We start from the raw sequence: 13494 nt of genomic DNA on the forward strand, positions 1-13494 counted from the left end.
TTGTGTGTTTCGCGACGGCGGCGCTTTTCTAATGTTTGTTGCCGTTCCGCGAGTTAGTGTGTAGGCGAGAGCAGTAACATACACACAGGCACGTTGTGAGCCCGAAAATTTGAACATCTCACAGTTCTGTCGTCGCCGCTTCGCTTCATCGGCCCCTATCGTACATCGTATAGATAATAATCAGGTACGTTCATATCGCACGAGGTAGACAGACGCTGGGCCGGTGAAAAACAGTACATAGCTGATGTGTTAGGTGCAACTATGACGCGCATTGTGTCGAGTGACGAACACCCTGCCGTGACACGCTCGATATTCGCGCAGCCCACTCACTAATTGCCGTTTGGGATGCCAGCGAACGAGAGCTTGGTCAAGAGCATAAATGGGTTTTTGCAACTGACGATATCATGTATATCCCTATAATACAATGTCTTAAAATAGTCGCGGCATACATTGCTGAACCGAGCTTGTTGATCGCGTCGTAAAATAAAAGTGGAGAAAATATATACAACGTAAATATAAGCACACATGAATTGGAAGCTGGCTTACAAAAACGTTGAATGATACCACCGTGTTCTACTGAATCGATTCTTCGGTCTTAGCGGAATCTACCATCAAAGCTTGCTGTTGTTCCGTTGATCTGCTTCAGATTTTCATTGTTTCGTGTGTAACGTGTTTTCGCCGCGGCAACACGAATTTGTAGTAACACGTGCCGACTCATAAGTATTGGCATAGGTATCTTTTTAATTTAGACAGTCTTCGTTTAAGTAATTGAATTTTGTTTCAGTTTACAATGCAATACATGAAACTCTAAAGTTGCAGCGTTGGAATTTAGGTAGCCTTTTAATGTATTTTGGAACTGAGATAAGCGAGAGCGTACAGCTCGGTAAATGTAAGAAATGTAAATGAAGAAAGGTAAATGTATTCAGAACTATGTTCACGAATATGTGAAATGAAACAATTAAAGCTGTAATATATAATTAATAGAGGGGAAGCCGTATCGGGCATTGTTAGAAATCGTGTTTTTAATAGCTACTATAGCTCTTAATGAAAGTAGGAAAAATAGATGAGCTGAATTAAATGATCTGTGTGCCTTATTAGTAAGAATTCATTAACTGACGATTCCATATTTAAAAAATTGTGTACTTTTAGCTATGGGGAATGTACCATATTTAAAGAACTGTGTATTTTTTAGCCATGGGGAATGTACAGACTCAGTCGATGCCAACTTCTCCACCACCGCCAGTCTTCACGCCACCTCCGGACCTCAACGAAAGAAGCCCACCTCCTAGTCAGGTACGCTCGCCTCACAAAAATACTAAGCAGCTTATCGTCGCTTGTACACAGATGGGTGCATGAAGTACTGCTTGATCGCACATGGTTCATCTAAATAATCATTTTTATTCATTCCAAGTTTAAATGATCATAAGAAAGGGCAGAGGCATTGATTTTACATAACGGTCGGTAGCCGCCCACTATCAGCGTACTTCCAGTGCGCTAACAGCTGTTTTAATAATAGGAATATTATTAAATATCGTTTATTGTTTTCTGTCCTGCATTTCTGTCCTCCGGTGGTGTTTTAGAAGAGTGAGTCGAATGTGAAGATTGAGCTGCCAGCAAATCCTGGACCACTCGAGGACCTTCACAAGCGCGTCAAGGAGATCGCTCCTGTACTCTTTGAAGGTGGCCGGTTGATACTCTCAAAGGGCCTTAGCAATAGTTTTCAAGTTACACATTCTTTAAATATTACCAATAACAAACAGCTCAATGGATACCGATTTGGTGCCACATTTTGTGGCAATCCAATTACAACAGCTTTGGGTGCTCCCCCAGAACCTAGCGTTCTCCTTACTGGAGACATGGATCCGTCGGGCAATTTGAATGCGCACTGCCTGGCACACTTGACAGAGAACCTAAAAGGCAAGATGATTGTTCAAATTCAAGATGGCATGTTTGGCTCGGTGCAGTATTCAGGCGAGTATCGCGGTACCAATTACACGGGGACCTTAACAGGCGCCAATATTGACTTGAACAACCGTTCAGGAATACTGGTCGGTCAGTATTTACAGAATGTTCGGCCCAGGGTGGCGCTCGGGGCGGAATGGCTCCACCAGTATTCGCCTGCCGTTCCTGGTGGTTATATATCGGTTGTCTCCATGGTGGGTCGTTACACCGGTGACAATTATGTGGTTGCTGGAACTCTCGGGATGAGCGCTATCCATGCATCGTACTATCTGCGAACAAATGAGTCAACACAAGTTGGAGTGGAAGTCGAGACGAACCTTCGTGTGGGAGAGAGCCTTGCCACTTTGGCCTACCAGTTGGATGTGCCAAAGGTGAGTAGATCTTTCCGATTAAACAGCGTATGATATTAAGTTTACGAAATACAAATGCAGATGAGCAGAATTCTAAATTATCCACAGAATCAATGTCCAGAAGCGGTGGATATCGGTGTCTAAGCGTTAGATTCAACGATGTTCTCATCGAATATAGGTGTTTCTAAGATAGTGAAAATCCTCTAACTTCGTCACCACCATCATGCGGAGACCCCAAAAAGCTCTATCGTTTTTTGCATATTCATCGAAAATCGCTTCTTTAAATGTCGTAAATCTTGTTTACTTCGTGCATCGTTTTAGGCAAACCTCGTCTTTCGCGGTATGGTCGACTCGTCATGGACAGTAGGAGCTGTTATGGAAAAAAAGCTTGCGCCATTGCCCTTTACATTTTCGTTGTCTGCCATGCTTAACCATGCCAAAGCACAGTCACGATTTGGGATTGGTTTAATTATTGGCTGAGATGTACTTCCCCCGGCTAAAAAGCAAGCGTATAACATTATTTGAGTATTATTACTTTTAATTATCACCTCAATTATTATTGTTAATAGTTATTATTATCATGGCAACATTTTCTTGATCCTCGATTACGTCGAGCTTGTGCGTGGCTGGTTTCTGATCGTTGGCAGCCTATCGCCATGCAGATTTAGATGCCTTAATGCTCGAAATAACGCTCTAATGGGCGTCGATGTGTGAGAGAAAGCAACTGGGTAGGAATTCAGTACCCTGGATGATGTCACGACCTATGGTCAGAGAACCGTGAAAATATGTCTAGGAACATCATCTGCACAATACTTTTAATCAAACGGTGTACACCGGCATAATCAACTGTCGTGTGTTTAATTGACTAGGCGACTGCTATAGAGAAGGATGCTAGTATGAGTCTCTATTATCTTAATCTCCGCAAACCAAGAAGCAAATAGCGTGTTGCAGGCAATTGTTACAGCATATATAATACGGAGAAATACTGTATGTGGTATGACGGTTAGCTTTCTTTGTGAACAAAAGAAATTGCAGAAAAAAAGGTTAGTGGAGATTGAACACAGATTGCAAGAGGCCAATTCGAGGCTAAAAGTCAGGATGAACCTGTTTGAAAAAGCGTAGATGTCTGAACAATAACTAAACGATAGAGTTGAATGCCTAAATTTAATTATAATCGGCAGTACGTCAGTTCATCAGTGAAACAATAGTGATTGTAATTGTTTGCTACTAATATTATTTTACTTAGGATAAGTGTAACCTAATTACTTCAATTAGGTTTGCTCTCTCACGCTGCTATGGTCAGTACGATTGAGCGGTTGGTAGGCGCGGATACGGACAATATTTTTGGGTATATTTGGGATAGACTAAAAATAGACGAAGAGCAGAAAATGAAGGCTCCTTCAGGTACAAAAAACAAAAAATGTTTCAAGAATAAGCTTGTTGTTAAACATGGTTACAAAATAGACAAACGGTGATTTTTTTTCAAAAATAAAATTTGCGAAAGCGAGTGCGAATGTGTATCTACGTGAAGATACTATTAACACTAAGAAAACTATTTTAACTCGAACTAGTAGACATAATTTGAGAGAAAAGTTGACAAACAGAACGAAAAGAAAAAGAATCAGGGAACCTGCTTGGTTGATTCATACTGAATAAATAACTGAAAATACTTAATCTGAAGGAGAATATATATAGAATGTGTGCGATTCATAATAACCTCTTTTTATAATAGTAACAATGATGATGATGAAAAGTACTAAAAGTAAAGGTGGAAGCTAGATGAATGCATACGATCAACCCGGATAATGATTATATTATTAGAATAAAAAATAAGTATATCTGTAGTATGAAAACAAAACGTGAGTTAGTTTGTTGAATATAGATAGGGATATATCGCAATAAATGTGCTACTAGAAATAATAAAAAACGTTTATGTAGGAGCAAGGCTTCATTTTAATAGTAGCGTTTTAATTGTTTTGTTAAGCCAGCAGATGGTAAAATATTCTGCATGCACTATAGTATAATAATTTACTTTATTAACAAACTTGTAAGTGCAATATAGGAGATTAAAGTTGTCGGGGTTTCTCTGGTAAGCTGTTAGGTGGTTCTAGGTTGGTGATAACTTAATCACCTCCTAGGTCGGGGCCCTCCTATTTAGGGTGGGAGAGTTAAGATATCCCGTCGAGATCATTTTGGAATTTTGCACTGCTTCCTATAAGAGAGTCAAGGAATGCTTACAAGAAAATGGCTATTAGTGAACGCCTATAAACTTCCAGTTTTTTCTGTAAGTGAGATAGGTAAAAAAAAAAAGTGTGGTTAATTGCTGGCTGAGCAGCAGCACGGTAGAAGTGAGACCGTTTCAGTATTTATGTATTACTTACTGATGATCATAGTAACAGCGGCCTCACGTGCGATGTAATTGAAATCTTCAACTAAAAAGCATTTTAGTAGTTCTAAAAGAGCTGAAATTTCTTTTGAAATTAGGAAATGGTTAAATACTGAATAAAATCTTGACACTAATTAGCTCTTCTAAACACTAACGTTAACATGTTTAACTTTTCAAGCACATTATAAGACACATCTATTTATGTGACATTAGGAATTACTTTTCCTTTCCGGAAACGGTATTTCTATATTATGGTTCATAATCTAGAATGTAATAAAGAGATAGTGACACATGCGTGTTAGAGTATATAGTATTACAAATGGCGTTGTGAGTTTTTGTCATAAACGAAAAATATATAAGGTTTCTCTGATAATTTTTACACCTATATAATATGGTTATATTTAGTGCGCTGGTTGCTGACGGCTAATAATACCGTGCTTCGAGATTGTGTTACAGCTCGGCTTGAAATCGCCTTTAAATCTGCATCGAGGAAAGGGGGCAGGGGTTGATCTTATCACAAGCTACAGACCAGCAAGGACCGCCCTACCTCTGTGTGAATGGTGTCCGAGAAGCGCATCGCTCAGCGTAGACGTGTTAGCGCTACTCCCGTATCCCTGGATAACCGGCCGGCCCGCTTCCCCTATCGACCTATTTTAATCTATATTTCCTCGGTATCTCTGCGTTGAAGATCCACGCGTGAGCTCGATATTCACTGCAACTCTAGGCACCTTTTAAAATCGCCCTGCATTTGCCTATGCACACACAGATTTGTGTATTAAGACTGAAATTAAAGCAAGTATTCGCTTTATTTCTGCTTATTTAATTTGGAGTTCCTACCGGTATCTCTTTCGACTAGCTTATTCTCGAGTTTCTATTCCAATAAGTTTCCGCCTGTATTTAACTCTCATCATGCTTCGCTTCAACCACAAAATTGTGCTTATCTCGTTATTAGAGAGATAGGTGTTTCTTTTACTGGCGCTGGCTGCATGCAACCAGTCGCGTCCAGTGAGACAAAGATTTTCGAGACGACGCTCGAGCATTTATCAAAAATATCGCTGGGTCATATCGCAAAACAAACTGATACTGTTAGCCTTCCTACGTTTGTCTTATCAGCAAGAGAGAATTTTAGCACACGCGGAGATAATTCTCGATTGTAACCCGATTTCTATATAAAAAAAACATTCCAATCATGAATGAGCATTTCTGTTTCGCTACATATGTTTATTTTCACCGAACCGTTACCGAGTGTGCATTCTTTACCTTTATTTATTATTCTTTTGAAATAGAGGTAAATGAAACATGGTCAAGCGTCAAATAATAGTCATTGGTTGGCTACGTCAGTGGTTAGGGTAATTGGTTTTTATCACAGTGTTTGGCCTGATCCGACCCGATTTACTACTGAGCGCGCGCATCACATTTTAAATCTTGCCGCTCGATCCAGGTCGGTGCCAGTTAGCTGTGGTTCGATGGCGAGGGGGAAATTTTCTCAAGGCCGCCGGCTGTCCTATGGAAACTGGCCCAGATTTCCTTCGGCGCGGTACAGAGCGGTACCATCTGCTCATTCTGAGTATCACAATGTGAGACTAACGACTTGTTGACCGACAGTGACCTGGCGGCTATTCGTACAACTATTTACAAGGGGGTCTTGTGACTCCGATCGGGTAAGTTGCTTCGCCCCAACTGTTCGCTTTTGTCTGCCTCGCTTTGCTGCCGGAATTGTGCCTCTGTGTTTAGTAAGAAAAGCAAAAAAAAACTCAGATTGTGCGTGCTTCTGGCGTTGTTATTACAACCACTGCGAATAGATTCTGCCCGATCGCTGGTGATGAACTCGAATGATGGTCGTTCTGCCAAGAACAGGGCAATCGTGAGAAGAACGAAAACATGCGACGGCTGGTTTGTGTATAAGTTGGCTTTCGTGGCGTCGCTGGTGTCGCTGCTGTTGGTATCTTCTGCGCGGCTGTGTTTAGCTCCGCGAGTGTGTTTGTGTGTGAGGATACACCGAGCCTAGGGACTATGCCCCTTATATATATGTGGTAAAACTGTCGTGTATTCTCCTGCGCCATTTGCATTTTCAAGGCTTTGCAATAATTTCGCGCCTACCCCTGCTCGTCAATCCACCAATTCTGTAAGAGAATGTCTCACGCCGCCTTCTTTTAATATTACTGCGGGGTAACTATCCAGCTACTGTACTGTGTGCGCGAACGTACTGTGTGCGGGGGTATTCGTTCGCTCCCTCACCTTCGCGGCTTTCCCGCCGCCTCCGTCCAGCGCCACCGTCGATACCGCTACCATCATGTTGTCGCGCGCTATGACGTCACTGGCCGACGCCGCTGGCTCAGGACTGAGCGGCCGTAGCAGCCAACGCAGCGCTGCTGCCGCCGCTGCAGCTCAGCTGACTGCTAAAGCCACGGCGACAGCCAAAGCGACAGGGGCCGTAATAGGAACAACGACAAGAATTGTTGTTGCGGTAAACAGTAACAGGGGAACAGCTATCACTGGAATAACGACGTGTACCGCTGATTCTGTTCCAACGGCCGTCAGAACCTCTTCATTGGCGGCTTCCAGTACGTCGATACAAGCGGCAACACAGTCAGCCTTACAGTTACAAAAGACTGTGCCCCTGTTTTCTTTTAGTAAACTTGGAACCGCACAGCGATCCTCGCAAAAGGTCTGGCAGCAACAGCTATTTCAGCAACTTCATACGACTTCAACAAAGATGGAGGGTAATGTGATCAGATTTGAGGACACTAACAAGAATCTCCGTGTGATGGAGTACGCAGTCCGAGGTCCAATTGTGATCCGGGCAGGCGAAATCGAGCGTCAGCTCAAGGACAAGGTAAGCCAAGAAATCCGGAGCCGGTAAAGTAAAGATGATATACTAACAAAAAGACCGCCAGTAGTTTGAGCACTACCAAGCATTATAATGAAAATGGCAATGAATCTAAAGACCTATTTGTCGCTGCAGTAGTACGCACATTATTCACACCTTTGTAGGAGTGCGTGAAGGGTCACTGTCAATGGATTAACATAGAAGAAAATGGGGTCAACGTTTCATATTGTCCAAGCAACTAGCGTTTAACCATGCATAAGTCGACGCCTAAATTGTATGTGACAATAAAGACATAATAAAACGTGAGTTATATGGTGGCATTAGCACGGAAAAAGGCACTATCACGGACTGATGTGTGCGCCCGCGCGGTGACAAGCGACTGGCCCGACCAAGCCGAGTGTCCAAAAACAAGCAAACTGATAATAAAGAGCTTTGTCTTCGGCCGCAGATCGCGCGCGCGCGGATAAATGTCGCGATGTAAGCTACAGGAGGGCAGTTTGATGTCTAGACTCGCTAGTGTCTATAAACCCTTCTTTGTCTTCGCCGAGACGCTCGTCACTCGTCATTCGTATCGTGCTGGCAAGCCGAACTCATGGTATACATACAGCGCAAGTTCCTGAAACTGAAAAATATTCAACAGTTTATATGGTACTGCTGCTACCCTTTCCAAATAGGCGTCAGACGTTAGTCACCGAACAGTTCTCATTCGAAGCGGCCGTTGAGACAAACAGGTCTAAGAAAAGTTGGAGTATTGTGACTCGATTCAGTTGAACTGGCTTTGAAGCATTATATTTACCCAGTCATAGACAGTAGAAAAGTACAGCATAGCGTTAGCTCTTTTGGTCGGCCGTTGTTCTTGTTTTGATATCTAGAAATTTACAGAAATGAGAAGTCAGATCCACTTATATAAGTTCCAATGTAGCTTTTGATAATTACCATTTACCTTGAAAATTCGCTGTGTATTGTATGGACTTAATGGGGACGTTTTCGAGCAGCTTTAAATTAACGTCAGGCTAAGTTAATTTTTTGTAAATTATACCTACTTTATGAAATATCTTTATGAAATATACAATACTGTATCAATACCTTTGGTAGTATTACTGTGCAACATAATTTTACTTAGTACGGTACTATAGCTGAACTCTCTGTCTGCGCCTTATTTGCATGCTAATACGTTTCATTTGATGCGCCCAATCTTGTTTTCTCAAAAAGGTTCCACTATATTAATACCAGTTGGTCGTTGAAAGGTATCTGCACGTAGAATATCCTCACATAGTCGCCATACAAGAGCTCCAGATACAGGGGAGCTAGTATCCTGTCGAGGCTTAGATTCTCCCATGTTTATTTTTGTGTAGTAACTGCGCTTCGATGAAAGAGCTCATCGTACGGCGTGACTTTGGCAACAACACTTCCATAGCAGGTTTTCCCACCTGACACTTCTGTTCGCCTCAGTAGAACAAGATGCGAAAAATCTTGCAGGACCTGTCATGATTTATTCGGAATACGAAGGATCGAACAGCGACCAGGCTTCGAATGACTACCACTAAGTAGGCTGCCATATGACAGTCGTTGTTTTGCACTCTCACTTGCTGTTGTATTCGATTAAGAACAGGATGGGCTACTTCAGAAGCCATAAGCCTTGCACAGCTTTAAGCGTGTGTAAGTCGCTGTGTTGAACACAGTGAGTGGTGGGGTCAACGGTAGCCGTAGACGTGATTCACAAGGGGACTGAATTTAACACATTTATGGTAAAACTACATGCCTTGCAGTTTTCGAAGTACAACTCAATGGCTTTTCTTTTACTATTTAACAATGCATAAATGCACTATTCATTATTATTAAAATTTAGCGTTTTAGATTTAGACTGATATTTTTAGCTTTAAGCAGTAGCGTATATGAAACTTTTGGACAACATTGGTGGACAGGTCTAGTTAAACTATACAGCACTTGAAATTCGGTAGAAAGCTACCGAAAGTATGTCAGTTGTGATAGACGCTTGCGTTCCGTTCTAATTGAAAGTTGTATTAAAATATGTTACGAACCAAGGCTTAACGAGCGGGTGAGCTGTGGTCTGCATAACGAATTAATTATCAAGGTGTACTATCTTTGCATATTACAAATGTACCTTTAGTATCAGTAAATTGTTGACATTAGTATTTGCTAACCTGCAGTCAATAATATATTTTAGGTCGTGCTATTAAAAAATTATCGAGTACAACCACCATCTTCCATGAAGGAGTCATTTTTTGCAGACTTTGAGTTACGTATATTCTTTTGATGCCCCGACAATGCCACCGAACAACTCTGGAAAATTCGCATATAAGTTTGCTTAAGCACAAAAAACTAATCAACCCCTTTATTTATTTTTAATATGTAATACTGCATAATGTACAGATGAGTTACAGATAAGGTCCTGCTTGTAATACCATACACTTAGCATGATAATATTTATTATTCCGTCATATCGTGAAAGCGTCGTTTATTTGGTTAGATCTAATTAACTCCCTTTTTATTCTGTGTTCCAGCCGGGGTCACTTCCATTTAAACAGGTGATACGTAGCAACATTGGAGACTGCCATGCAACGGGCCAAAAAGCGATCACTTTCATTCGACAAGTGAGGAACTAGCGTAGATATTATTATTATTAATATTATTAAATGAACGTTGATAATAGCACACGTGCAAGAATATGAAGTCCTGTCGACCATGTGATATAACAGCCTGTTCGTACCATTGGTATGAAAAGCTCAGTGTACTCTGTCCCGCACAGGGCTTCTTTACATTCTAAAGAAGAACCGTTTAGAGCCCCGCAATGAAGGTTAGGGGATCTAGCGTTTAAGGCCAAACACAGTAAATTAACTGACAAAAATACTATATTGACAAATACACTTTTTCGAGTAAAAACAAAAACTTAGAGATTATGTATGGCGTCAAGAAAGGACTGTTTTGTAGTACAAGGATGCTTTCGATTTCCAATTTAAATTTGAATTGAAGAGTACTGTGGTCAGGGTTATTTATATGCTATTAATGACTAAGCAGTCCTTCTCGAATATTAGAAGATGCTGAAAGTGCAACGGTTGTGCATTGCTTGAACGACAAATCAGAGCTGTGCAACTAAAATCATGCTAGCTAATAATAAAAGGATGCAATTTGATGATTGAATTAGCAGCAGGAAACTGAAGTGGTGAGTCGTTGCTATAGTACTTAATGGAAATAATTAAATAATAATAATCATAAATTCTGTTTATGCAAGTAGCAAGGATGACACAAGTAACTGCCACTACCTTGTCCTGGAGAATTTTCTGAAAAATACGCTTGTATCGTAGTAAGTCTAATAAATAAACTGCGGATTTGGCCAGAGTTGACAGGACTAGAACTTGATAGAAGAATGGTCAGTAAACATTTGCTTTGCTTTAATACACGCGTAGAGTGTATTAAAAAATAAGTAGTACGCATTGTTCCAATTCCCCGGAAATAGAGAATCGATTTTAAGTTCGATCTTGATGAACTCAGTTGATTTATTGCCCCGTAGGGCTGCACTTCCTGTCCGGCTTGTACATAGTCCAGCTATGCAATCAAAATGATCAAGCACACAAATTTGACTTGTAATACTTTTTGCACCATATGTTTCATTAGGTTCTTGCCACGTGCGTACTGCCAGATCAGTTTTTAAGCTCGGATACATTCCCGTCCGATGTGCGCAAGCGTGCCAGACTAATATTGGAGTCCTGTGGAGGCCAATCCGTTGGAGCATATAGTGACAGCGCGGGTGTTCCAATCATCAAACAGCACGTTGCGGAATTTATTTCAAATCGAGATGGAGTTGACACTCGACCTGAAAACATTGTGCTTCAGGGCGGAGCTAGCGAAGCAATCAGGGTATGTTTTCTACATATATGAGTCTGCGAAGACATGTACACACAGATTTTTATAACGTAGCTAGGCTAAACCATATGAAGTGCTATACCATTGTATCTTGAGTAGAAGTTAAATTAAAGACATTTGTGCTTTGAAAAAGGCATGCGAGCTTTTCAATCTGTGATCTATTGCAATGGGGCGGGGTGATCTAATGGCACAGGACGGGCTTCCGCCAAATATCTAGCTGAGTCGACCACCGTATTGAACATATCTTTTTGTAATGCTTTTTTTTTTTACGCTTTTCTTACTTTTTATACCGTTGTTGTCGTTGTTATTGTGTAACAGTCAGTCCTGTCATTGTTGAACGAGCCGATTAATGGGCAGCAGCCCGGAGTTATGATCCCTATTCCGCAGTATCCTCTATATACGGCGACCTTGGCAGAATATGATATGGGACAGATTCCGTACTATCTAGACGAGGACAATAATTGGGCTTTGAATATTAGCGAGTTGGAGCGCTCAATTAAGGACGCCAAAAGAAAGTGTATTTACCCTAGGGCCATCGTTATCATTAATCCCGGCAACCCTACTGGTAAGCAACTGCGACCGATTCTCTCATACATACATATATATTCATTTGCGAGAATGTGCATACACAGTATATTTACGTTCACAGACATACCACACCAAGATATGTTAAACAGCACGTTTTGCGGCCTAAACAGCAGCTGCAGTATTCATTGTTGCTAGGAGCGAATAATTTGTCATGGTCAAATATTAAATTAGGATATAAACGACGTAGGTAAATGTCAAATGTTGTTGTGGATGGCAAAAGTGATATTACTGTTTGTTCCATTATAGGATCGGTACTGTCCGAAGCAAACATTAAGGAAATCATCAAATTTGCGCACAAATACAAGCTTGTGCTCTTAGCTGATGAAGTGTACCAGCACAATGTCTGGATTGGGAAGTTTTATTCGTTCCGGAAAGTGCATTACGAGATGGGAGCTCCTTTCAACAAATCTGAACTTGTGTCGTTCATGTCATGTTCAAAAGGGTTCATGGGAGAGTGAGTATACTTCACAAGGTTCACAAAACGCGAAAGATGTGGTCATAGAGACGTAGGGATTAGTACCTTTTTACCAAAAAGCAGATCATATAGCGCGAACTAATAATTCAAAATACTGGTTCAACCGAATAAGAAAACTGACGGTATAAAAAGAAAATGTTTTATAAACCCTTTTTCTATTATTAATCACATTCTGTCACACAAGAGGCTAATGCCTGATTCTATGTTGTATATATATATATATATATATATATATAACAAAAAAAGTTTGTATGTGAAAAGGAATATCAAGGAAACAATTGAATTCAAGTCTGACTGCAAGACTATGCTATATAGGTACATTATAGGTTTTCCTCTAAAGAGGAACGACAGTGATTCAAGCGTTTCGCTATCATATTAGTATCCGGTTGTATATTCGCTGTACAGGTGCGGTCTTCGTGGAGGTTATATGGAACTCGTGAATTTCGACCCTGAAGTAAAGAAAGTACTTTTGAAGTCAATTTCTGCCAAATTATGTTCGACAGTCTTGGGACAGGCTGCAATGGATTGTGTTGTCAAGCCACCAGTCCAGGGCGACCCGTCATATGAATTGTTTGTTAAAGAAAAGGAAGCTGTTCTTGAGCAGCTTCGCATCAAAGCAAAAATGGTGGCTAGTACATTCAATACATTTGAAGGCTTCAAATGTAATCCAGTTGCTGGGGCAATGTACGCTTTCCCCAGGCTCTCGCTTCCGCAGAGGGCCATTAAAAAGGCTGAATCTCTAAATCAGCAACCAGACTTTTTTTATGTTAAACAGTTACTGGAAGAGACCGGTATATGCGTTGTTCCTGGCTCCGGGTTCGGCCAGAAGCCCGGTACATTTCACTTTAGGTAAGCATTGAAAGGAGCAAGTAAAATTGGCCAAGATGCATTTTTTCTTTGTGTAGTGAAAGATGACATCTCCATCTCGCCTATCATCCAGTTATAATAACGCTTTTAAAAGACATTTTGATTTTAATTGTATCTATATATATATATATATATATATATATTTTTTTTT

At 40.8% G+C, this 13494-nt stretch overlaps 2 protein-coding genes across 4 annotated transcripts in view; both read left to right on the forward strand.

Moving 5' to 3' along the window:
• Positions 1-34: 34 nt before the first annotated feature.
• LOC111263170 (mitochondrial import receptor subunit TOM40 homolog 1) lies at positions 35-4269 on the forward strand. Of its 2 annotated transcripts, none has more exons than XM_022838037.2 (4): positions 35-184; positions 1193-1293; positions 1581-2333; positions 2634-4269. In XM_022838037.2, the coding sequence occupies exons 2-4, from the start codon at positions 1195-1197 to the stop codon at positions 2790-2792; spliced, it is 1011 nt and encodes a 336-aa protein (XP_022693772.1). In that variant the 5' UTR covers positions 35-184; positions 1193-1194; the 3' UTR covers positions 2793-4269. The 2 variants fall into 2 exon arrangements, with proteins under 2 accessions (XP_022693772.1, XP_022693773.1); XM_022838038.2 differs by lacking the exon at positions 35-184 and adding an exon at positions 551-732.
• A 1641-nt stretch (positions 4270-5910) lies between these two features.
• The window catches only part of LOC111263172 (alanine aminotransferase 2), a 9708-nt gene continuing 2124 nt past the window's right edge, over positions 5911-13494 (forward strand). Inside the window, exons 1-7 of one of the 2 annotated variants that reach the window (XM_022838040.2) lie at positions 5913-6359; positions 7333-7534; positions 10054-10143; positions 11165-11407; positions 11732-11978; positions 12248-12455; positions 12882-13325. In XM_022838040.2, coding sequence (XP_022693775.1) covers positions 7415-7534; positions 10054-10143; positions 11165-11407; positions 11732-11978; positions 12248-12455; positions 12882-13325 — 1352 coding nt within the window. In that variant the 5' untranslated portion in view covers positions 5913-6359; positions 7333-7414. Of the gene's footprint in view, positions 7535-10053; positions 10144-11164; positions 11408-11731; positions 11979-12247; positions 12456-12881; positions 13326-13494 lie in introns of both variants that reach the window. The other variant, XM_022838039.2, reaches the window with a different exon arrangement.

The sequence above is a fragment of the Varroa jacobsoni genome, unplaced genomic scaffold (assembly GCF_002532875.2).
Source record: "Varroa jacobsoni isolate VJ856 unplaced genomic scaffold, vjacob_1.0 scaffold_740, whole genome shotgun sequence".
Lineage (NCBI taxonomy): Eukaryota > Metazoa > Arthropoda > Arachnida > Mesostigmata > Varroidae > Varroa > Varroa jacobsoni.

Bases quoted from the DNA above. Each gene is read 5' to 3' on its own strand.
- LOC111263170 (XM_022838037.2), top strand. From the start codon at position 1,195: ATGGGGAATGTACAGACTCAGTCGATGCCAACTTCTCCACCACCGCCA. The intron at 1,294-1,580 runs GTACGCTCGCCT...GTGGTGTTTTAG, and splicing joins GAAGCCCACCTCCTAGTCAG to AAGAGTGAGTCGAATGTGAA. The intron at 2,334-2,633 runs GTGAGTAGATCT...GCATCGTTTTAG, and splicing joins ACCAGTTGGATGTGCCAAAG to GCAAACCTCGTCTTTCGCGG.